Genomic DNA, 25,000 nt, shown 5'->3' with positions numbered 1-25,000 from the left:
GTTCACGAAACACCACAACAACAACACATTCAGAGTCGCTGTCTGGCTGCTTCAAAGACAGCTGTAAATTGGGGGAAAAGGGAAACTTTGTTAGAGGAAGTTTCACAATTCTCACCACCATAAAATATTTATAATCCCATCTAGGGAGACGGGAGAAAGGGTAATTAAAAAAAAGAACATCCAGAAGATTGGTTAGAATGAAAGACTATAGGTTTATGTATGCTTGACATTCCAGAATGTCTGTCTGTTTGTGACCTATTGTGTTGTTTACAGAATATTTGAAATAACCTGAGGCTACTTTGCAAAAGGTTTTGAAAAACAGTAAGCTATACCAGTGGTTCTGAACCTTTTCAGGTTGCGACCCCCCGAAATAATCATATTTGAACTGGGGACCCCCCAGTTGAGGCATTACATTTAGTTTGACTCGGTTCCACAGATAAATATTGCGAAAGTAGCCGATCTACAGGCTTACAACACGAGTTGTCATAAAATAACTTCACTGTCATCTGGTGACTACCCCAAAATCATGTGGCGACCCACAGGTTAAGAACCACTGAGCTACACGATAGCTTGTATTCGCTGAAGAGTATATACACATGGAACCAATGCCGTTGAATTGACCCTAGCATCACATTTGCACAAGCAACTGTTTTTCCGTGTCTCCATTCTGAGAAAGTGACTAGGTTCAATGACCGGCGCTTTCGGAGCCAACAAAAAGAAAAGCAGCAAAATAGAGAAAGAAAAGCAGGTCCTCTTCCTCTGGATGCCTTTTTAGTTTAGCCAGTGGGTGCTCAGCTATAAATATAACTTAAATAAAATACCACCCAAGTGGAAAAGCGGCATAAAGTATGCAAGACTGGCTCAGATACATATTTTATGCAATATTACACGAGAGGGCGTGCTTTACTGTCGCCTGCGTTGCTGCAGGAACGAGCCGATTGGTGAGTTCCATAGAGAGGGTGTGCTTTACTGTCGCCTGCGTTGCTGCAGGAACGAGCCCATTGGTGAGTTCCATAGAGAGGGTGTGCTTTACTGTCGCCTGCATTGCTGCAAGAACGAGCCGATTGGTGAGTTCCATAGAGAGGGTGTGCTTTACTGTCGCCTGCGTTGCTGCAAGAACGAGCCGATTGGTGAGTTCCATAGAGAGGGTGTGCTTTACTGTCGCCTGCGTTGCTGCAGGAACGAGCTGATTGGTGAGTTCCATAGAGAGGGTGTGCTTTACTGTCGCCTGCGTTGCTGCAGGAACGAGCCGATTGGTGAGTTCCATAGAGAGGGTGTGCTTTACTGTCGCCTGCGTTGCTGCAGGAACGAGCTGATTGGTGAGTTCCATAGAGAGGGTGTGCTTTACTGTCGCCTGCGTTGCTGCAGGAACGAGCCGATTGGTGAGTTCCAGAGGCAGCTCAGAAACAACCTGTTGTTTGCTTCCTCGAAACGACCGGTTGTATAATCTAATTTATTGGGAGCGCTTTTGAAATCTGCTCTGAGGCAGGCTGAGGCCGAAACGTGCAAGCGTTCCAAAAATAAATTATAATGTGCATCTGAGCCTCGCATCCTTTATTTTGCCACTTTGGTGGCATGTGGCGACACAGACAGAGTGACGTGGACTCGAGAAACAGATCCGTCTTAATGTGTGTGTGTGTGTGTGCGTGCGTGCTAGACAGAGAGAGAGAATGATGTTGCATGACAGTATGGCAACCATCATTAAGAATGTGTCACAGGCTACTGATGGGCCATCGTATCCACTTAGACCGATATAGACTTGCGTCTCACACGCACGCACCAGGGGGGCAGTCAGACAGATATTTTGTGAAGCCACTAAGGAAATCGGGACTTCCTGAAAGTTCATTATAATGGCCTGTTGTGGCGCTGTCATTGGGCCCAAAAAACCCCAACTTCACATAAACTGTATTACCTTAATAAACATGGTCATGAATACTTTCTGCTTCCAGTCACTAGTTTAAAGTCTCATTTCTCATGTCATAATATTCTCCCCACACACACACACACACACACACACACACCCCCAACCCCCCCCCCCCCCCCCCCGGCGGCCACAGGTCTCTGTGGTTGGTGCATGTCAACAGCTGATCACATGTCTGTTAATTAACACGGCTAAAAATATAACAAACGCACGCACACACAGCATACTTCTTGTGGAACAAAATTACCAAAATTGCGGAGACAATGGACTACCTTTTGGCCAAAGTTCTCTCCGGCAATTCTAGCAAACCTCAAGATGTTCTAAGTTGCCAAACATTGCCACAACCTGAGACAGCAGCATTGTGGTCGTGATTTATATTGTTATATTTCTGCAGCAATGTGTCAGCAACGGACTGTGGACAGGTTTGAAGAAAGCTTGCAGGGGACGTTATAAAATCTCTATGATCTACAGTCTCACATACACCACTATCTCTATGATCCCTCACACATACATACAGTCTCACATACACCACTATTTCACAGTGGGTCGGGGACAGCCAACACCACTATGGAGACAGCCAACACCACCAACAAGTTGGATGTCTTCCACCGAAGATGACTCAGATCCATCCTGAGGATCTCATGGAGAGACCACATCACCAATGAGGAGGTGATGAGAAGGGCAGGGGTAGCACCACTGTCTGTCATCATCGATGAAAGGAGAAGGAAAATGGCTGGGCACGTACTCCGACTGCCAAGAGAGAGACTGGCAAGTTTGGCAATGGACTGGATGCCAGAGGGTGGAAAGAGGAAGAGAGGGAGGCCAAAAAAGACATGGAGACAGACAGCGAAGGAAGACCTACAGTAAGTGAGATGGGTGTCAGCTGGCACGGAGCAAGAAGGGTCGCCAGAGACCGGAGTAAATGGAGAGGACTCGTCGCCCAATGTTCCAATAGGAACGGGAGGAACTAAGTCTAAGTAAGTAAGGGTCGGGGACCCATATAGGTAGGTACCCTCACAAAAAACATGCGGTAATCCTGGTCTCTAAAACTACCTCCCCTGGCGCCTGATGGAGGGGAAAGGAACTGTTCGGAATAACGTGTTCCTTCCACGCGCTATGTCTGGCAGAGGAAATTCCCCCACGTCAGGTGAAAAAAAGCAGCTTGGACTCCTCATGCATAGAAGGAAGCATGAGATCAGTCCGCTGCCGCCCCAGGTTGGCAGAGGAAGTGTAGCGCCCAGGATTACATTAGATAATTGACACTGGGTGAAAAAAATATATATATATCTACAAGGTCACAACACGTTCCATCAAACTTGTCTTTTGGTTGACTCAGCTTCTATTTGTTGAGCTAAAACATTTGGGAGACACTGACATACACAACCCCAGAGCCAATACTTAACCCAGAGACACTTTGTCCACTGTATCTGTCATCAGAAATGGCAAAATCTATGAGACAAATTCTGTCAAAACAACCTTGGAGATTATTGTAAACAAACAGCAGAGATGTCTGGATACAGTGAGTGGTCTAATGTTCAGAACTCAGAAGAGCGAAGCCACATCGAGTAGAATACAATTTAGTCCGCCGAAAAAACAAACAAAAACATGCCTTTTTAAGTACGATGACCGTTTTAGAATGGAGGCGAGTCAGAAGTACGGACTGACGGACGGAAGTTAAGAAGGAAGGAAGTTAAGGAAGTTAAGGAAGGAATGAACGAAGGAAAAAACGGAAGGAATGAAGTTCCATGGCTGTTTAGGTACATAAGAGTCATACTTATTTTTGTTCGGCTTCCTTCAGACAATGTGGCAAATAAAAATGAAGAGGGAAAAACAAGAGCAAAACAAAGAGTGAGTAGCTTTATAGTAATATAGGATAATAAGAATATGCAGAAGAAATAAAGAAAGGTCCATTTGGGTCCATTTGGTTCCAATATGTACACTCTCAGAGATACAAATGGATAAATTAATGCAGAGGTTTTTTTTTACTGTGTAAATAAAAATCTCCTGAAAACCGTCCTTTAGCACAAGCGCTGCATGCTCCCGAGAGGCGATCGCTTTAATTAAAGGCTAAAAAAAGAGTGAAATTTAATTAAAAGCCTGCGATCGACTGGAGTCAGAAATGAGATGCGTTGGTGTGCTTTTCGCCGGCGGCGCTGGCTGGCACACACAAGCGCGCATGCACGTGTACACACACACACACACACACACACACACACACACACACACACACACACACACACACGTCAGGTGGTCACGCTTACTCGTTTAGAAGGAAAAAAACGACAAGTTAAACAACTGCAGATACCCTGGGACCTGAAAGACAGCAGTATTCTGTGTTGTTTTTTTCTGGGGGGAGAGAGAGAGAGAGAGAGAGAGAGAGAGAGAGAGAGAGAATAACAACTCAACCAAAACTCCTCTCCTGTCATCCCATCCAGTCTCTTCTCCTCTCCTCTCCCCTATACCCTCCCCCACCCCCTCCACTGGGTTATAAAATACATGATGACTAGGCTGTTCATTGTGGCCGTCACAGGAAGAATGGGCTCCATTTAGCAGGAGGACTAGGCCCGAATCACAGGGGGAGAGAGGAGGAGAGAGGCACACATTGGGGAGAAGATAGCCTATTTAATCAGACATACATCTATCTTTCTCTCTCTCTCTCTCTTCTACACCTTTGTCCCCATGCTTCTTGGTAGATAGCATAGACTGGACTCGTCAGCTGATAAAGCAATGACAGCTCTATCCAGACATTGTAGTATACGTTAGGTGACTGATGTGTCTGAGGTGCGTGTACGTTTGTATACTGCTATGGTGGTGCTTCTTATTGTTATCTGTTACCTTTCTATTGCTGTATCTGACCGTCACTTTCCTTACTCTGTATCTGTGTAACTTTGGAACCCTTAACTGCTGTGCTGTCTCTGGGCGGCCGGTTCAATATAGGTCTAGTCAAATGAAATAACCTCACAACCTCAGCCATCTGGCAGTCTGTGGCAGGTAGGTTAATGATATAACGGAAAAATAAACTTTGCACATTAATGCTCAGTCACGCCTTGTGAAAAACCATACTTTTCGTGTGCATGTCAATATTATAATCCCGTGCTGGAGCATTGAGTTGACCTGAGAATGGAACATGTTACAATTACAATAACAATCTTCTGGACGTGACATTATCTTTGATGCTAATGACATGCTAAAGTCCTTGGTTAGTGACACACAGGGATGACCTTTCAGTGAACAAAACAGCAAAGGTATAGCAGAAGGAGGAAAAGGGTTCATGTAAAGCAGGGGTCTTCAACGTTTTATTCTGGCCAAGGACCTCTTAGCTGAGAGAGAGATGAAGCAGGGACACCCACTACATATTGGATTCATGTCAAATGTGTATTTTCAAAAGGGTATCTTTGAAAAACAAAGAAAGGGTCCCGCACACTGTCAGACACTTGCCAAAATGTTGCTCTTTAGACCCGATAAAGAGCAACATTTTGACAAGTGTCTGACAGTGTGCGGGACCCTGTCTTTGTTTTTCAAAGATACCCTTTTGAAGTATGCTCTATTGCCCTAAGCACCTGTCACTATAGCGTTCTGAGGTGTGCATCGGCCTTTTGCTAAAAATGTGTATTTTCAGACATTTATCGACTTAAACCCCTCAATACCCCTCAAAAATAAAGTCCCTATTAGGCAAAGATTTTGTCGACCCCCCTGCAGTATCTCTGAGGAATATGTCCTAGGGGTCCCGGACCCCCTGTTGAAGACCCCTGATTTAAAGTGTTAGTCACTCTTACCTATGTCTGAAATCTTTGTTTCTTTAGTTCAGCGCACACAGAGGAAACGAGAGAGAAAGAGAGTAGAAGAACACAGGAGGAAAGGAGAAAAAGATTTTAGAGTTAGAATTCAAGGCAAAAAATTATTAGACTAATGAGTATTAGATCAAAGTTCAATATAGAGGCAATCTCCAGATAGGAAGACTAAAGTCACATGCACTTTAGTTAAGAACTAGCAAACATCCATCTATTTATGCGTGCTTCATTATTTATGCAACTTTTTCCGGTTCATTTTGGGGTGAATTTTAATTGGGGTCTCCAGAATAAAACGAGAAAAAGAGAAGGGACTACAGACTGAATCAGTAAATGAGTTAAGTGTTCTTTTCCGTCATTCAGAGCAGCCGCCATGCATACGTCTCTCTCTCTCTCTCTGTGTTCGCTCACCTCAGCTCCATGACGCTGGTCACGTTGCCGGACGGGTAGATCCTCCGGATGTAGTTGAAGTCGCCCACGAAGATGCTGCCGTCGGCGCCCACCGCCAGCGCCAGGGGAGCCAGCAGCTTGTTGCCCTCCGCCTGCCCGTTGCAGCTGGGGCACGAGATGCTCCTCCTCCGCCCGTTACCTAGGAGACGGAGAGAGAAAGAAGGGGGAGAGAGAGCGAGAGAGAGAGAGAGAGAGAGAGAGAGAGAGCGAGAGAGAGAGAGAGAGAGAGAGAGCGAGAGAGAGACACAGGTGTGTGTGTGTGGGGGGGGGGTGAGAGCAGGGGCGTAAATAACTACTGTATGTCGCTTAATTGGCACTCAGTGTGCATGTACATACTCATAACACACAGACTGTAGTTTGTGTGTGTGTGTGTGTGTGTGTGTGTGTGTGTGTGTGTGTGTGTGTGTGTGTGTGTGTGTGTGTGTGTGTGCCGGACTCATGGGCAGGTGCATTAATACACAGAATCCCTAAAAAAGGCAATATTCCTGACGACCCTTCTACGTGGAGGGACATTTCACTTTTACCGACAATATATAAAGTATTCATGAAATGCATATTGGCCCGTATTCTGCCCTGGCTCACAGACACTGGCATTCTGTCATCTGAACAAAAGGCGTATATTGCCCGTCAAGGAATGAATGAGCATGTTTTCTGTCTGAAGACAGGGATCGACAACTTTAAACATGACTCTGCAAAGTTCTATTCTGTTTTCTTAGATTTCCGTGATGCATTCGGCACATTGCCTCATAATGTTATGATTTATGCTCTTAGTGAAATCCAGCTGCCACAACTGTACATAGATATAGTGACGAATGTCTATGAAAAATCCTACATTCAGGTTATATGTGGGAATACTCTGACTGATCCAATCAAGCTTGGTATAGGTATTAAAACAGGGTGTCCCTGGAGTGCGGTGAATTTTATTCTTTCAATTAACCACTGGCTCAAATGGATGCGCCAGTGCGCACCTGAGGGAATAAGATCACCAAACCCTGTCCAGGGGTACGCCGATGATGTGCAAATTGCGTCACATCAAGAGAACGTAATTATAGCTATGCTCTCCCGTACTGAGGAGTTTCTGCTGTGGTCAAGGTTGGAGGCTAAACAAACCAAATGTGCTGCGTTTTATGAAAGGCGCAGCGGTGGTAATCGGTGGTATAAATCTAAAACCGACAAGCCGCCATCCTTTTCACTAATGCAAAAACCCATCAGAGTGTATTCAAGACATGAAACTTATCAATACCTGGGGCATAAATTTAATGTTGCAGGCGACTGGGAAGAGCAAGTCAGAGAAATGTATGATGACTACTCTGTCAGACTGGACTTGATCGACTCCTCCCCCCTCCCTATCCGAATGAAATTGCAGGCAATCAGAGAATTGGCACTCGCCAAAATTCAACATCTATTCTCGAACATCCATTTGCCACAGAACACCCTTACAGAACTGAATAACAAGGCAGTGCGCTTGGTGAGGGGCTGGTTCTGTCTCAATACTCACTCCACCCGTGCCATACTGTTTCAGCCCATCAGAGATGGTGGTCTGGGTGTACCGAATATTGAGTGGGTTTACACCGCCACCAGAACCAGTCACCTTATAAATATGCTCAACAGCGACGACCCCACGGTCAGGGAAATGGCTCGTGAGTCACTCATTCAACATATGCAGCGACGTAAAGTACCACCCGCGCTGGAGAATGAGACGCAGTTCCTTGGATTCAAGACTAAGGCGAATGGTAAATTGGACATTAAAGCCGCTGGATTCGGTGTGCGGTCCGACTGGATGGATCTTAATGATCTATGCCAGCGATCAGGATTACAGTTAAAGTGGGTGGCGCCTGATACAACAATTGCTGCGCTCAACAACAGCATCATCATAGATCCGCGTGTCCGTGCATGTGCGACCTACGAGCAAGACGGTGCGCACCATGAACTGTCAATCAAATCCGCGACCGCAAGAGCCACCATTCTAGGAATGAAGCGATCAGAAAGTGCACAACACTGGACCAGTCTGAGGCTGCAGGGAAAACTGGCTCTTCTTCCCTTTGCAAACCACTCATTATCACACTCTATACTGTCAAATAACACCATAGGTGAGGACATTCTCATTTTCACTATTAAAGCCCGTTTACAGGTGTTGCCGACCAAGTTCAACTTGGCAACCTGGTACCCATCAGCACACGACCCACACTGCATCCTACATCCAGTACCACATGACAAAGAAACAGTCGCACACATCTTAAATGGTTGCAGCCACTATAAAGGACTGTACATTGCCAGACATGACCGTCTGGTGGACCTGGTCTCAGACAAGATCAGAGGAGTACAGGACAGGACAACAAGAATGTATAAACACAGCACTGTAAAAATAGACTGGTTTGATCACAATGACACGCATGTCAATTCACTACAAAATATTCCAAATACCCCAGATATTGTGTTCATCAATGAAATTAGAAAAACTGTCACTATATTTGAAATAGGCTGCCCATTTGACTTGTATATGGACACTTGTTTTACATCCAAACTTATGAAATATCAGCTTCTGGTGGAACGTATTATGGCCTTGGGATATAACTGTCAACTTATTGTCCTTGTATTTGGAAGTCTGGGCCATGTCCATAAACTTGTGCTCAGGGGTTTGCAATTGGGTGGATTGCTAAAAACAAATGCAAAAAAGCTGGCTAAATACTGTTCTGTCTCAGCTACTATGGGCAGTCTGTCTGTCTGGAGAAGGCGTTGTTTCATTTATCCCTAGGAGGCTTAAAAAACCCAAAACAAACATCCTGTCTAGTAGTATCAAGTATATATATGTCAACAATGTGCTATATATATATATATATATATATATATATATTTTTTTTTTAAATATATACTTTCTCTTCTTTTCCCTCTGTGTGTTAAGCGCATGTGCAGCAGCTTGGTTGGACCATGTAATGTATAACCTTATTCTGACCAGTGTTTGGGTCTATTCTGTATACGCCTCTTGTGCAGATCCAAATAAAAGAATTCAAATGTGTGTGTGTGTGTGTGTGTGTGTGTGTGTGTGTGTGTGTGTGTGTGTGTGTGTGTGTGTGTGTGTGCTTACCCATAATGCTGCTGATAACTGGAGGCTGCTGGGAGATGAAGACGTTCTCGCCGCTGCCCTTGTAAAGTATGCCTGGAGAAAGAAAGACAGACAGACAGACAGACAGACGGTGTTAATTGCATAGACCATGGAAAGTCCCCATGACTGTTTTTGTGTAGAACTTTTAGCCTTAATGTATACTTCATATATTTACATTACTGGACGATGTCCAATGATACCCAGCAAACAGGCAATTCACTGGGCAAATGCATTTGCCATAAATGCCCGTTAATGCCTAGTTTCACCCAATATAACAGCCGAAAGTATTCAATCAATGAGAGAGAGAGAGAGAGAAAGAGGCCCATTAATCTCCATTGTGTAGTGTGAGGGTGAGAGTGACTATAAATATTTAAAGGTGAGTTGTCATTAAAACGCTCTCTCACATTAAATGTGTTTTTGTTTAGAGAGCCCTCCAGCTGGACTCATTTCCATTAGTTTGTTTTTAAAGGCACCTTGTAGCTTTCTAGTTATGGTACTTCAGTTGATTTAACTTTAAAACACTTTCTCTTGTTTACTGTATGCGTTAATCCTTCAATGAATACACAATTCAATAAATGCACAATTCAATGAATGCACAATTCAATGAATGCACAATTCAATGAATGCACAATTCAACACACACACACACAGTTGCAGAAACATATTATCTCCATATCTTTCCGTAAATTAACGCGCCTTACTTCGATGTACTGCACCAAAGTAGCAAATATTGCCGATCCACAAGCTCAAAACACATCACATCGTAGCATGCGTTTTGAGCTTGTAGATCGGCAATTCAGGAATTTGAATTCTGAACAATTGAATTCTGAACATTGTCCATTGTGGTCAAGTCCTTAATGTTCTAAACCACTGTTTCCCAAACATTGGGTGGATCCCGTTATTTTTTGTTTCCTATACATTTTTATTATTTCAAAACCTTTTCAAAAAACAATCACAAAAAAGCTTGAAAATAAGCTTACAGCGTGGCACAAAGCCACTAGTTTGGTACAAGGCAAATATCTCATTTCTTTTTTGGGAGTCTTTGAGCTGTTTGGAAACCACTGTTCTCAACGGTACCTTGTAAGACTCAATCTGTTGACAACAACAACAGCTGATAAAAATACTACCAAAAGGTTGTGAAGTTATATTTATCTGTCAACTTGTAATAAACAAGTCAAAACAGAACAAAGACATGAACAAAGGATTCTACTTTCCTGATCTACTGTAAGTCTGATCTAGCCTCGGAAACCCAGACGTTTTTATTTCCAGGGAGGAAAAAAATAAGTCTGGAAACGAGTCCAATTTCTATTCGGCATAGAGTAGGGCAAACGTCGGTCACTCTCTGCTGAATTCTGATCGTCTGCACCTTTGTTAAATTGACGCACACGCGTACACACACACACACACACACACACACACACACACACACACACACACACACACACACACACACACACACACACACACACACACACACACACACACACACACACACACACACACACACTCCTCTTTCTCTCTGTCGCTCTAATTAATTAATCTCATGTCGCAGGTGCGTCTAGATTCTCCCTGCTGATCCTGCCGGGAGCTGCCTATGCCATAGAAAGCATAGGTGGACCCCAGGCTAAGTCTGATCTGACTTAGCCCAATGCATTAAATGTATGGTGGACACCTGTCCACACTCTGCAGCCAGTCATTTATTAACTTTTGGAGTACTGAAGAGCATGTGTTGAGCAGTAACGAGTTACTAGTAATATATTATTGTAATATTATGACTTTACCCAGTAACGTGTAGTATAACGAATTACTCAAAAACACCAAAAAACATTGCGTTATTCGTTACTAATGAGCGTGATTTGTTTATGTTCATTCATTCATTTACTGTATAAATTGCACACTAGCTCTGGTCCATAGCCTTACTGCTTCTTTCTGCCCTGCATTAAGGCTCTGCTAATTTCACTTTTAAATCTCACATGGAACTCAGACCAGCCTCTCCTCTTTAGCGTAAATAAATTTTTTTTTTGGCTACTCACCAAAACAAAGGCGGGTCGTGTCATTAGAAAGCCTACGGGAGCACTCTGAGCCCCCCACCACACTTTTTGGCCAAAAGGGGATTTTGTTTCCACCGGGAAAAAAATACTTTTAGTTACTCCAATGCGCCCTCTACCGATATTGCCCAGAGAACTGCCTCATATAGAATTTTTTTCCTCTGGTGAAAATAAATCCCTTTCTGGCCAAAAAGTACCGTTTATATTATACGTGTGGTGGGGGGCTCAGAGTGCGTACACTAAGGAAAGTAGGCTTTCTAATGACACAACCCGTCTTTGTATTGGTGAGTAGGTCAAACGTTCTTGAGATTTCCACTAAAGAGGAGATGCTGGTCTGAGTTCCATGTGGGATTTAAAAGCGAAAGTAGCAGAGGCTTAATGCAGGGCAGAAAGAAGCAGTAAGGCTATATGCACACATAGTGGAAAGTTGTCGCATGGCATGTGAAAATAGAACAGATCTACAAGCTATCAACAGTTAACAACAGAGATAGCCTACATTGTAGCTTGTAGATCTGTTCTTTTTTAGAACGATGATGAGAAGATCAGAGAGAGTGCTGGAACATAAATGACGGAGAAATGTAACAGCATTATTTTGAATTAAAGATGCCAAGAATATTAATTATTGTAAACTTTGCGTGGGCAAAAACAAAAAAACACTTTCCTCAGCGAAAAATATGTCTAATTTGTTGAAGCATGTGTTTAGAGACGAGAATGTTAAGCTGACTGAAAACACGGATCGCCTCCCACGCCTGAAATCCAGACTGCGTGCCTACGCAGTCTGGATTTCAGTAGAGATACCGCCGGCACGTTACATGGAGACTATCTGAAGCAGCTTGTCGCTGGGTAGCTAGAGGAGGAGATGTGACCCGTATCCACAGTCGATTCACCCTCATCCATCATAGTTCATCAAAATACCTGCGAGGTCCAATGTCAGGCTGCCTCAAAAAGGTCAGAGACTGTTGCTTTATTGCTTATTGCTTATATTGTTTGTTGTTTTACTTGTTTATGTATACAATACATACTACTGTCCGCTTTGAGATGCTACAGCCAGTGTGTGCAGTTCAGATTGTTGATGTTGAATTCCAATAGTGGAATATACAACAAAAAAGAGAGACTGTTGACTATTTTATTATTTTTATTTTATATCCTTGCAATTATTCAGTTTGGCCGTAATGGCCGATTGGAGACTTTATTCCACTGACTTGGATTCAGTGCATAACAGGAGCTGGCTAAACAGATTGTGTTCTTTTGCGGGTGGGACGGTTGGAAAAGTAATTTAATGTAATATATTATTACTCTTGATTCCAAGTAATAAATAATAATATAATAATATTATTATTATTATTACATTTTCTAAGGAGTAATAATACGAAGAGAGAAGGATGAGGCTGCAGGCAGGGCACTGTGTCAGGCACCCAAACTAGAGGCAAGCAAACTGACTGTGGGAGCCAACCCAGGGCACAGCCAGGAACGGCAAGAAGCGCACCTCCTACGTAGATGCACTGTGGCGTGACACTTAGCTAAGAACACTGTAGAGCTCAACACCCTGCAGTGTTAGATATAGGAGAGTGTGGAGAGCAGCGAGTTACACTTCATTCTCGCATCGCATGTGTGTATGGTGTTGCGACTGCTGACTGGTGGTCAGATAAAACAAAACCAAACAAGTAATGGTGCGAAAACACTGTGCGTGCGTGCGTGGGGCACTCTGGCCTGAAGTAACCCCAATCAACGTCTTTCAACAGCACAATGTTTTTTTCTGCACACATTTATGTGTAGGGTTACGCTGCGCAAGCATGCATACAAGCATGTGCGTGCGTGTGTGTGTCACAGCATGTGGTAGCATTTCTCACTCTCACCACAGGGTTTCCACTTTCCAGAGGATCACACAGCATGTGAGATTAAAAGGACAGTGCTCTGTGTACGTGCGTGCGTGTTTTTTTTTGTTTTTTTGTGTCTTTTCATTTTTAAGAAAATGAGCCAGACAAAAATAGACAAAAGACAACAGAAGAGAGAAGAGGAGAGAGGATGAATAATTCACACATCCACAGAATGACAAAAACCAAAACACTCTGCATCTCAAGTGGTGTTTGTAAATCTTTCCTAAAACACATTCATATTTCCAAACCTAGTTTAACTGCTGTTTGGAGTTTTTGAGTGGTAATTATTATTTTACTTGTCTGTGGATTGAACTGATGGTGTAAACACTGATTTAATGTATAGTATTGCCTGAAAATAAGGGACACTTTGATGTTTTGAGTATGATAGTCTACCAAAGAGGGCGACCAGGGCCAGTGGAAGAATATGGTTTCCTCCTGACTACATTACGGTAGGTCACTCGCACCTAAGTTTAGAACTGAATCTCATGGTTTGATTTTCACCACAGACACATAATAAATACTAGATCCTTTACTGTATACAGTACAGTGGAGGATGTGGGTTAAATATGTGACTACTCCTGCTACCATGGATCAGTCCATGCACCTTGACACACACATATCAGATCAGTAATTTGTACATGTCTCTTCCACATCAGGAACACTGTGCTAAGCTTAGGTCAAACCCTGAGTTAGAGATGATTATGAACTGAAAACCCCCTACTTGATCACACTTGTCCAGGTGCCCGCATGACCCTATAGTACCCTATAAAGTAAACTAAAGGTGACTTTAGCCCCTAATTAAACTTTTAAATGCTCTTCCAAAAAGTTTTGAGAGATGCAACCTCTGTGGACATTTTAAAAGAACAACAGAGACAGCTTAATTACAATAACTTTGCATCACAAAGCACGGTTCAAGTTTGTGTGTAATATATAGGCTATACATATTTTCCAAGCATGGCACCAGATGGTGAGAGTCTAACTAATTAAACTGCATGCAAATGAGACAACCTGCACTAAAATCTAAAATGTTATGATCTGTTATGTTGTTCTATACTGACAAAGCTGAATAAAGTTCATCTCCTCTCCTAACTATTTGGCTGTGGACCCCCATCTGAAAATATTATATATAGAAGATTTGTGGAAACCTTAGTTTCCACATTTTAAATTGTGTTTATGATTAAATATATATATATTTCTATGCTACAGTATATCGACACATTTTGCTTCTTCTTCTGCACGGTGAATAATGATCTGACCGTGGCGTCGGAGTGCTCCCGCAGTCAGCCAATCAATATGCAATGGAACTGGAGAACAGCGCTGTACGTCTGCCGGGCAGAAAACCTCCTATCTCCAACTTCTACAGAACTTCTTGGTAAACACACCAACCCCCTACTTGATCACACCACAGCGTCGCACTAAAGCATCACAAGTAGCAGATCCACAGGCGACGCGTTTTGAGCCTGTGGATCTGCTACTTTTGAATTTGCTTTTGAATTTGAACCCCCGAAAAGCAATTCTTTGGGACATAACGAGGTTTCCACACGACAGAGACGATATTATGCTGAGGGCATGAAAATGCATCCCATAATATGTGTGTGTGTGTGAGAGAGAGAGAGAGAGAGAGAGAGAGAGAGAGAGAGAGAGAGAGAGAGAGAGAGAGAGGTAGATGAAGAGGTGTATGTCTGGGGATACGCTTGTTAAGGAGATTGTACGCAGGTTCAAATCCCGGTCAGGACATGTGTTACTGTACCTGTCAGCCTATGCACGCCTTGTAAAAGAATGAACTTGGCCTTGGTTTGAACCCGCACTTTATTATGTCAGCCTGTAACTGTAATATAGCTTCGACTTTCCTAAGCAACCACCGCACGCAGGCACACACACACGCACAGGCACGCACACGCACACGCGCACACCTATACTAAAATGTTCTCCAATTAAAGCTGTAACTTTCTTGCTCTACACCAGCCTTGAACCTGCAAGGTGCAAGGGCTGAATTGTTATTGTTATTATCTTACAATACATTTTTATCCATAGATAAAAATGTATTGTAGACAAGACAATACAAGATCACGACGCCTCGAGCTGTGAGGCGTTGTGAGCTTGCCAGATCGGCAGTTTTCGTCAAAGGGGTTTGGTGTAGAAGGGAAAAAGAGGAGACTATGTAAGAGTGAAACGTCTTGACAGTTTAAGTGGTTAAATGTTTGAAATGCACATTAACATGAACCAAACATGCACTGATGACAGTGCTGTCAAACAAGTCTAGGAATCTATCGATGAAATATATGAAAAGGTTTAATCGGGAGCACAGTTTTATACGATATGGGGGGCCGATGGCTTACACGTCAATTTCAAAATAAAGACATTTCTCATGCCCAAAATAGGGATGCACGGGTTGTATAAGTGGTTAATGAGAAGCCAGGATTTGTGATACCCATATACTATCTAATAGAACCACCACCAAAACCAATGCTGTAACCATTTCTATTGCATTTGAAAGCTTCTCATAAATATCGTATTATATCTGTGGTGCTCAGAAAACGCTGGTCGCTGGTCCATTAAAACGCTGTGGGCGACTCTTGAGACCGCTTGGAGCTAAACTCACATTTCAGTAAATGCACAAAAAAAGTTAGATATATATGGCATTAGGTGGTCAACAATATAATACTGTATGGAATATGTGGTGTGTGTGTGTGTGCGTGTGTGCGTGTGTGTGTGTGTGTGTGTGTGTGTGTGTGCGTGTGCGTGTGCGTGTGCGTGCGTGCGTGCGTGCGTGCGTGCGTGTGTGCACATGTGTGTGCGCGTGCATGGACGTCCATTAGTGAATCCTGATCTCTCTCCACAGCCTCCATTCAGCCAATCAGGATGAAGAACACCCCACTTATGTGGTGAAAAAGGAGAGCTATACCCAAAGTCAGTGGTGTAAAGTAACTAAGTATTTTACAATTTCTGTACTTACAGTACATACATATTTGTATACATTTCATTTGACTACTTGTATTATGAATACTAAATGGGACGTTCTGCATAATGATTACTTTCTACTTTGGTAGGCCTACATTTTTGATACAAATACTTTTGTACTTTTACCCAAGTAAATTCTGGACTTTTACTTGTGACAGAGTATTTCTACATTGCAGTATCGATACAAAAAACCACTGCCCAAAGTTGTATAAGAAATGACCACAATAGCATATACGTATGTAAGTAATATCCACAACCATGAGACAAATATCTGTTATCTAGCCGCTTTCATGAGAAGTAAATCCTATTTAAAGGAGGTGTATGTGATATGTCGTTGTTAAAATGAGTGATACAAATCGATCCGGCGACAGCTACTTTGATTCAGAAAAGCTGCTGCTGGAGTGATAGCGGAGCATTATCTCCACAGTTCTTAAATCCTCACACTGGCTGTCTGTGTGAATTGATTTGGTCTATAAAGCAGTGGTTTTCAAACAGGTGTCCGCGGGCCCACCAGTGGTCCTTGAGGGGGTTCCATGGTGGTCCCCATGCAGCTAAAATGTTTGTAACCAAATGGACTCTTATAGATCTTTAACTCGTGTAAAATGAAACGGACCCATTTGGTTTAATTATACGCTCTCAAGAGTTACATTAATGTTAAACATCTGCATTGCAAACAGTCTACACAGTTAGATAATGTAGAGGAATTGTTATTTTGATCAACGTTTGCCAAACGTGGAATTGTGTGTCAGATTATTTTTATTTTTTGTGCCTGAGAGGCTAAATGTCATCAAAACGGTGCTCCTTGGCTCAAATGCTGAATACATAATGGGACTTGATATGAAAAAGGTTGAAAACCACTGCTATAAAGCATTGAATGGTTATTATGCATTCCTGCTCTTGCGTGACATCGTGAACCATCCAGACCTCTCTCGGGTCGCCTGGGAAAGGTCTGCTTTCGGTCCCCAGAATCAGAAGCAGCATTACGTTTTTATGCACCACATCATTTCAGGAAACAAACTACCAGAAAACTGCAGGTTCTACAATTCCCAGTTGGACCCACATTATACCAGTGGGAGTCTAATTAATGTGGATTATGCGGTTGACATGCACTGAGATTTTGCACGTTAATACCATGTTTATTCTAGCACCTCAACTAACGATAATGCACAGTATGACTCCGCTTCTATGTTCACACACCTGTATATATTATCTCAGGTTTATGAGTAAATTATTATGTAGATTTTGAGACTTTCTTTTTCTTGATCTCCGTTCCCCGAACTCTTCTTCAACCCTTTCTTTTTCTACGGAAAGAAAAAACGATACGATGGAATATGCACAAAAACACATTTCACTCACTGTTTTACTATGTAAATCTGTGATGTGACAATGAAGCTATTCTTCAGTTATTTTAAATCACAGCTTTCAAACCTCTCTGTTTGCCGCTGCCTTTCATGGGATTTTATCTTTACTGTAGGATTCAAAAGGGCCTTTTTATTGTGCTTTTGCTCTGCATCCTGAAACGGTATTTCCTAGTAAGAGAGAGGTGTTTCATTTCTTTTATCCTGAATTTAAATGTCCTTTTTGATGCGTTTCCTTTGCTTAATGTTTTATGAAACATCAATAATAAACGTGCCTTGCCTACAGTATAATAATCTCTCTTGTTTTGTTTTTTTACCCCCCTTTTCACTCCAATTTTAGATTCCGTCTCACATAGATTTCTGCATGTGTTGTCACTGTTATATTCTACTGACTCACCTGCCAGTTAGGAGCCCCCATGGAAGGCCCTAGAGAGCGTCGCAGTCCCGCACCCTTTCATGACGACGACAGGCCTGGAATAGAATTTCCCATGCATTTTTTCCATAGACGTTTCAAAAAGTATATTTATTTAAAGATCTGTAAGCATCGGACAAAGCCAACTGTGATTGTGACAAATCATGACAATAAACACACATTTTGGGCCAAACTAATAATTACCAAGAAAACAAAAACAAAAGCAATAAAGTGTTGTACCCTGCCCTTTTTTCTTCTTTCTAATTATTTGTTCGGCCTCAAAAATTGTGTTGATTTGTCATGATTTGTCACGATCCAAGTTAGCTTCGTTAGAGTTAGCGTCTCTTAGAATCTCTATCTCTACTTTTTGAAACGTCTGTGGGAAAAATGCATGGGAAATTCTTTACCGCAGGTCTGTCGTCGTCATGAAAGGGGGCGGGACTGTGACGCTCTCTATAGGGCCTTCGTCCTACTCCTACCGCCCAACCCTCCCTGCTGATTGGTGCTGCCTCCAGCCCTGTACCTGCAGTGACTATTATCATCCTCCCCGCCCGGCTTCCCTCACCAACACACAGGCCGGTTATGTTTGTGTAGACGCTCGAAAAACCCACAACCTCCGTGGTGGTGGGCATGCAGGGACTTCACCACATGCTCCACCCGACCGCCATCTCCGTGTATTCCTGAGTATGTTATGATAGTACTCCTTTCTATCGAGTGTTGGTTCAATAACAGGCGTTACCAGCGCTCTTTAGTTATGAGAAAATAAAGTTCTGAGATGAAAGCGGGCTCACTGTCTAGTTTTACGACATGTTTATGAACATTCACTGCATGTGTTCAATTTAATGTCAGTCGACGCGTTCAACCCACACCCCCCAAGAGGAACACATTTATAGGATTCATATAAGCATGGGGAATGAAATCAAACGGGCGACATTCACACAACACCGAGTTCTTTTGCCATGCTGTCATCATATACTGTTTACTGATGACATGAAAGACACTTCAAACGGGGGGAGAGAGAGAGAGAGAGAGTATACCACTATGCTGTCGGGTAGAAACCTTGTGTCTCCACGTTTCAACTTTTCACAAAAGTAGTGAAAATAACCGATCTACAAGCTCTTATGTGTGCTCGAAGTTAGCACTGTAATGGGACTACCAGAGTGTCGTAGAAGTCAATGCTGTAATGGTACCAGCCACAGAGTTGATAATGCAGTACCACGGATGTAGAAATGCTCTGCTTCCACATGCAGGAACACATCAAAGACAACCTCCCGCAAAGAACTCAATTATTAACGTTCTATCCATACTTGTATCTCTCTACACAAGGTCCCGTTATGTGTCGAGGAGTTCCGTGACTGGCATGTGACTGATGAACTATAGTCGCTGACGGCGCCCTCCTCGGTGTCACACGGAATACTGTGACTTATCAAAAAGGTGTGACCGGGGCCGGTGATTGATGAGCTATACTGGGCGAGCAGTGCTCTCCTCTCTGCGACAACGCCCCTGTTGTACAGACACTCATCAGAACCATCAGCTGGGTAAAGCTTTGCAGTAATTTTCCCTCCATCTAGCAATAACATCAATTCTGTCCGTCCGTCCGTCCGTACGCGCACACGCACACACACACACACACACACACACACACACACACACACACACACGCACACACACACACACACACACAGTGTGTCTGTATCTCTCTCTCTCTCTCTCTCTCTCTCTGTGTCTGTATCTCTCTCTGTGTGTGTGCTTGTTTTTCCATTAGCGGATGTTGATTAGCCAACAGAGGGGCCAAACCAGCAGGGGTACTTCACATGCTGCGCAGGGGGAGGGGGGAGTGACCTAATACCTGCCTGACTGCAAAGATAAAAGTGTGTGTGTGGGTGAGGGAGAAAGAGGGAGCTCCGAACTACTGGAGAGAGATGGGAGAACGAGGATGAGAGGAGAGGCATAGGAAGATGAGAGAGAGAAGAGAGAGAGAGAGAGAGGATGGAGGAGGGTAGATGCTAACTAAGATAGATTGGAAAACCCCTGCTGCGCTTCTGAGAGGCAGGGCTTTCACACCTTGTCTCTTGTGTGTGTGTGTGTGTGTGTGTGTGTGTGTGTGTGTGTGTGTGTGTGTGTGTGTGTGTGTGTGTGTGTGTGTGAGGGGGAGAAAGAGACAGAGAGAGTGCAAGTGTGAGAGAATGAAACAGTTGACCTTGAATCCAGTCTAAATTCACACAGACTGCACGCACGCACGCACGAACGCACGCACGCACTCACACACACCACACTATGGACCATATTAGCATGTTGACACAGTAACATCCATATCGCTACGCTCCACTGGGGAATGTGTGTACGTCTAATTGGCAACATGAGTGCACCTTCTACATGCCCCCCCCGCCCACCCCCACACATACACACGTCCACAGGCAAGCAACAGAATAACGGTATATTAGTGGGGTTAAATAATGGCAAATTATGTTCATGTCACTGACACTGCTGTATGAGAATGCTACACACACCAAGGTCCTCATAGTGGTGGCGGCCTACTGCTGTATGAGAATGCTACACACACCAAGGTCCTCATAGTGGTGGCGGCCCCATGGCTGAATAATCTAGTAGTCTTCAAAAGAGATGCGAATATATTCTATACCCTGAAGAAGGCAGTTTACCTGCCCAGACTTTCTTTTTTCTCTGTGTCCTAAAATAAAATATTGGCTACCAGTGTTTGGCATCACCTTCTTGTCTCTTGAAGATTACTATTTACATGACAGTGACGCATGCACACACACGCGCGCACACACACACACACACGCACACACACACACACACACACGCACACACACACACACACACACACACACACACACACACACACACACACACACACACACACACACACACACACACACACACACACACACAGAGATTGTCTTCTAACCCTTCTATATGCTAAACACGGAGTAGCTTTTAGTAGCCTACAAGGTACACTTCAAAGAAGAAGCAAATGGTTCATTTGATGCGCGTGCACGTGTGCGTAGCGTGCGTGTGCGTACAAAAGAGTATATTGCATCTATCCTCCTTATACCACATGGCGACACAGATAAACCATCGCACGCACGCACGCACGCACGCACGCGCGCTGACGCGCGGACGCACATGACACACGCTCTCTCTCTCTCTTCGCTATAGAGAAAGGTCATCTCAGATAAAGGGAGAGAAGTGGAGAATGGATTGTATAGGAAAGTGTGACAGATTAATCCAGGCCTCTCTGTGCTGTGCTGTGCTGTGCTGTGCTGTGCTGTGCTGTGCTGTGCACTGCTGTGCTGTGCTGTGCTGTGCTGTGCTGTGCGGTGCTGTGCTGTGCTGTGCTGTGCTGTGCACTGCTGTGCTGTGCTGTGCTGTGCTGTGCTGTGCGGTGCGGTGCGGTGCTGTGCTGTGCTGTGCTGTGCTGTGCAGTGCTGTGCACTACTGTGCAGTGCTGTGCTGTGCTGTGCAGTGCTGTGCTGTGCTGTGCTGTGCTGTGCTGTGCTGTGCTGTGCTGTGCTGTGCTGTGCTGTGCTGTGCTGCTATTGGAGATCTCTCTACATGTAGTGTGGCTAGCGGCTGTCAGGCAGAAACCTTGTACAGGTATATCCAATCAACTTATATACGGTATGGGTTCAAGGGTTCCCAAACCTTTCAGGCCACAACCACGGAAAATAATCATATTTTAACAGGTTGACCCCCCAACAAAGAATCTTATTTTAACTGGGGACCATCCCATCCCCTGACAAGCATTTTGAATTTACATTTAGTTTGACTCTGTTCAAAATATACAGTACATATTGTGAAAATAGCAGAAATACAGTGTGAGGCGTTTTTTACATCGGCTTTGCCTTATTTAAATAACTTTTCTAAAGTGAAACTGGTTAACTGCGTCTGTGGGGATTTATAAATAACATTATTGAACTAATGAAAAGTATTAACCAAAGAGCTTTTGAATAAATGATAACTACAATGGAACATCCCCTGGAAACACATATAGTTCTTGATTCCACTTCCTGGAAGGTTTGTTAACCCGCTTATGGCCAACGACGTGTTTTCTGACGTGCTATCAACAAATCCCTCAAGGCCAAGGACGTTGTGGACGTGGTAGACAATAATTCCAAAAAAAATTAATAAAATTATCATTTTTTTCCGATTTTTTTGCATTTTATTTTTTATTTTTATGTAATCTACTAAAAACCGGACGAAATCCGCGCGATCGTGCACTATCGTGCACGCGCGCCGTCTCTATGTGAATCGCGGCAAAAAATCTGATATTTTGGGATCTTCTGGGGTAGATTTGGGTGATTTTAGACTAACTTATGATGAAGCTATTGTTAGCCTAGCATTCCGACTGAGTGAGGCTATCTTGTAGGGGACAATCTTTCATTGGTTGTTTACGTCATTTTGAACAGGAAGTGTTATACCAGTTTACACATTTTAGAGATTTTCAGCATAATGGATTGTATTTTAACGCAGAAGTTTATTTTTGCATAAAAATGATGAATTAAGAAATGGGGCTTCCGCCAGAATTGGCTGGCGTTGGCCAGCAATCTAATGGCAATCTAAAAATGTGAGATGTGACCACAATGTCACAGATTGTCTCATTTTGAAGCTGCAAGTCTGTAGTTTACAATGATATAAAAATCTTCTTTCTAGCATTTGCCATTATTTATTAATAAGCATTTTAATACACCTTGGTTTCAGTGAACTAAAATGCTTCATTTTTGCTATAAGTGCTATAAGTAAACGATGGAACATGCTAGAGACATGGTTCTAATTTATTTGTAAAGTGAAGAAATGCAGCTTGAAAATGAGATATTTGGTGATATTGTGCTCATATCGCACATATTTCTATTGTCATTCAAAAAGTCGCCAAATCTGGCCTAAGCCACAAAAAGATGTGATTTAAGGCTGGTAATAAGAGGGTTAAGACACATACAAGGTTTACATCCCAACCGGCGACGTAGTGAAGATTGACTCCTTCATTACATCCTCTTTGCACACCTCAGCCCCGGAGCGCACGGCCAGGACGTGGGGAAAACATCCTAGCACTGACAACTAGCACAGCCCCCTATTTCCATTTGGCTTCACTTCATTATTCAGTCTGAAACAGCTCCCCCGTTGCAGCTGTTTTCCAACACAGGGGCGTTGTGGAAGTGAGGGGCGCACTGACTGCTCACAGAGTAGTTCATCAATCACCAGCCCAGTCACACAATTAGATAAGTCACAGAATTTAGTGTGACACCGAAGAGGCTGCCGTCGGCGACTATAGTCCATAAATCCCATGGCAGTCACAAAATGTAATAAGTCACAGCATTTGGTTCAACATATATAATATATAATTTACTATTTCAGCAGACTGTGGATTAACCACTCAAGCCCTAATTTATATTTTTTACAATACAATTGTGAAAATATAAAATGTTTTTATTCTATATTTTTAAACTATCACGTTGTGTGGTCAAAAGCAGCACTGGTGCTGAGATCACAACATTGAGTTATTTTACACTGCGCAAAAAGCATGGAATACAAACTCCCGCTAAACTTTCCAACAAACTCCGGTAAACTCCCGAATTATACCAGCACAGGCCTGACCTCGAAATTTAAAAAAAAATCTTCTAAATCCTCTATAGTTTTCTGAAATAAATATTTTCACAATTTTTCAAAAATAGCAGACCTACAAGCTCGTAGCGCGCCACTCGGTGGCGCGCTATGAGCTTGTAGATCTGCTATTTTTCAATAGCTAAATTATAACATAATGTTTAAAACACCAAAAGGGGTTCCCGCCCCAAAATGGGTATATATGCCCGCCAAAGCTGAGGTTTATGGGAAAAATCCAGTGGCCATAATTGCCCGTTAACTCCTCTTTTCACGCAGCTGTGTTAATGGGTCTGGCTAGCGATTCATGGGACAAAAACATGTCTCAGTAGATGAGCAGGGAGACCAAATACAACCACCCCGATTGTAATTACAGTTTGTAATTACATCTGCCATACGGATTGGACAAGATAGAAATGTATTCACAAAAAAAGTGACATAATACCACTTTAACTGATGCAGTGATGCGAATGTGTGTGTGCGTGCGTGACTGTAACCATGCGTGCCAGTATTCTTTTACTGGAGTTGACATTGGTTTTATACACATAATTATGTCCCTTTGAACACAGTGACATACTGTTTTTTTTATTTATATAGATACTGTATCTGCACTTTCTTTGTATATTTTGCATGTCACGCGCGCACACGCACGCACGCACACTCGCACAGTGGGCTTAGAGGGTGGTGAAAGGCCTCTAGGGAGGAAGGGAGAGAGGGATGCATAATAATGTGATGGATGAGGTGACAGATAGAGGACGAGAGAGAGAGAGAGAGAGAGAGAGAGAGAGTACAGTACACTACACTACAGTATGTAGAGAGTGTGTACGTATGTATCAGGCCAACTACCCTTTTAAAACCAAAGTCCTTTATATGTACCAGACTGGAGCTTATATAAGTGAACCTTAATATCAAACATGATGTCTTGTTTAGAATGGAGGAAAGATAAAGGGAGACAGTGTAGTAGACACAGACATTAGGAAAGCTGAGAGGGAGACAGTGAAGGAGAGACAGACAGTAGGAAAGCTGAGAGGGAGACAGTGTAGGAGACACAGACAGTAGGAAAGCTGAGAGGGAGACAGTGTAGGAGACACAGACAGTAGGAAAGCTGAGAGGGAGACAGTGTAGGAGACAATTAAGAATGTAGCAGGGGTATAAGAAATATTCTGTAAGTGAAACCATAGGGACATTCAATATTTTGCTGGGTAGATAAATTTGCACTAGCACTATGTGCTGTGTGAATCCTTTAGATGATAACAGATGAAGTAAACGAGTGTTCCAGTGCTGGGAGATTGTAAAACAAAAGAAAGGAAAAGAAAATAATGAAATAAATAAATAACGGAGCACATACGGGCCAGAGAGCTGCATGGTCTGTGTGAGATTAAATGTGTCGTATGTAACTTTCCCCCCGTGTTTACAAGACAAAACAATTCATATTTTTGTTCTTACCAATCATTTCCCTACAGCCG

The 25,000-nt window shown here is 43.1% G+C and overlaps 1 protein-coding gene across 5 annotated transcripts in view; it reads right to left on the bottom strand.

Moving 5' to 3' along the window:
- tenm3 (teneurin transmembrane protein 3) overlaps nt 1–25,000 on the bottom strand; it is a 363,756-nt gene that overhangs the window by 65,848 nt on the left and 272,908 nt on the right. For all 5 annotated transcript variants that reach the window (XM_080757108.1, XM_080757110.1, XM_080757109.1 and 2 more), the window contains exons 23-24: nt 9,245–9,316; nt 6,121–6,298 (exon numbers count right to left, since the gene is read on the bottom strand). In XM_080757108.1, coding sequence (XP_080613234.1) covers nt 6,121–6,298; nt 9,245–9,316 — 250 coding nt within the window. The remainder of the gene's footprint in view (nt 1–6,120; nt 6,299–9,244; nt 9,317–25,000) is intronic.

This window comes from Protomyctophum bolini (assembly GCF_963924005.1).
Source record: "Protomyctophum bolini genome assembly, chromosome: 3".
NCBI lineage: Eukaryota > Metazoa > Chordata > Actinopteri > Myctophiformes > Myctophidae > Protomyctophum > Protomyctophum bolini.
The sequence above is the reverse complement of the archived record's forward strand: the minus strand, read 5'-3'. Positions and strand labels throughout refer to the sequence as shown.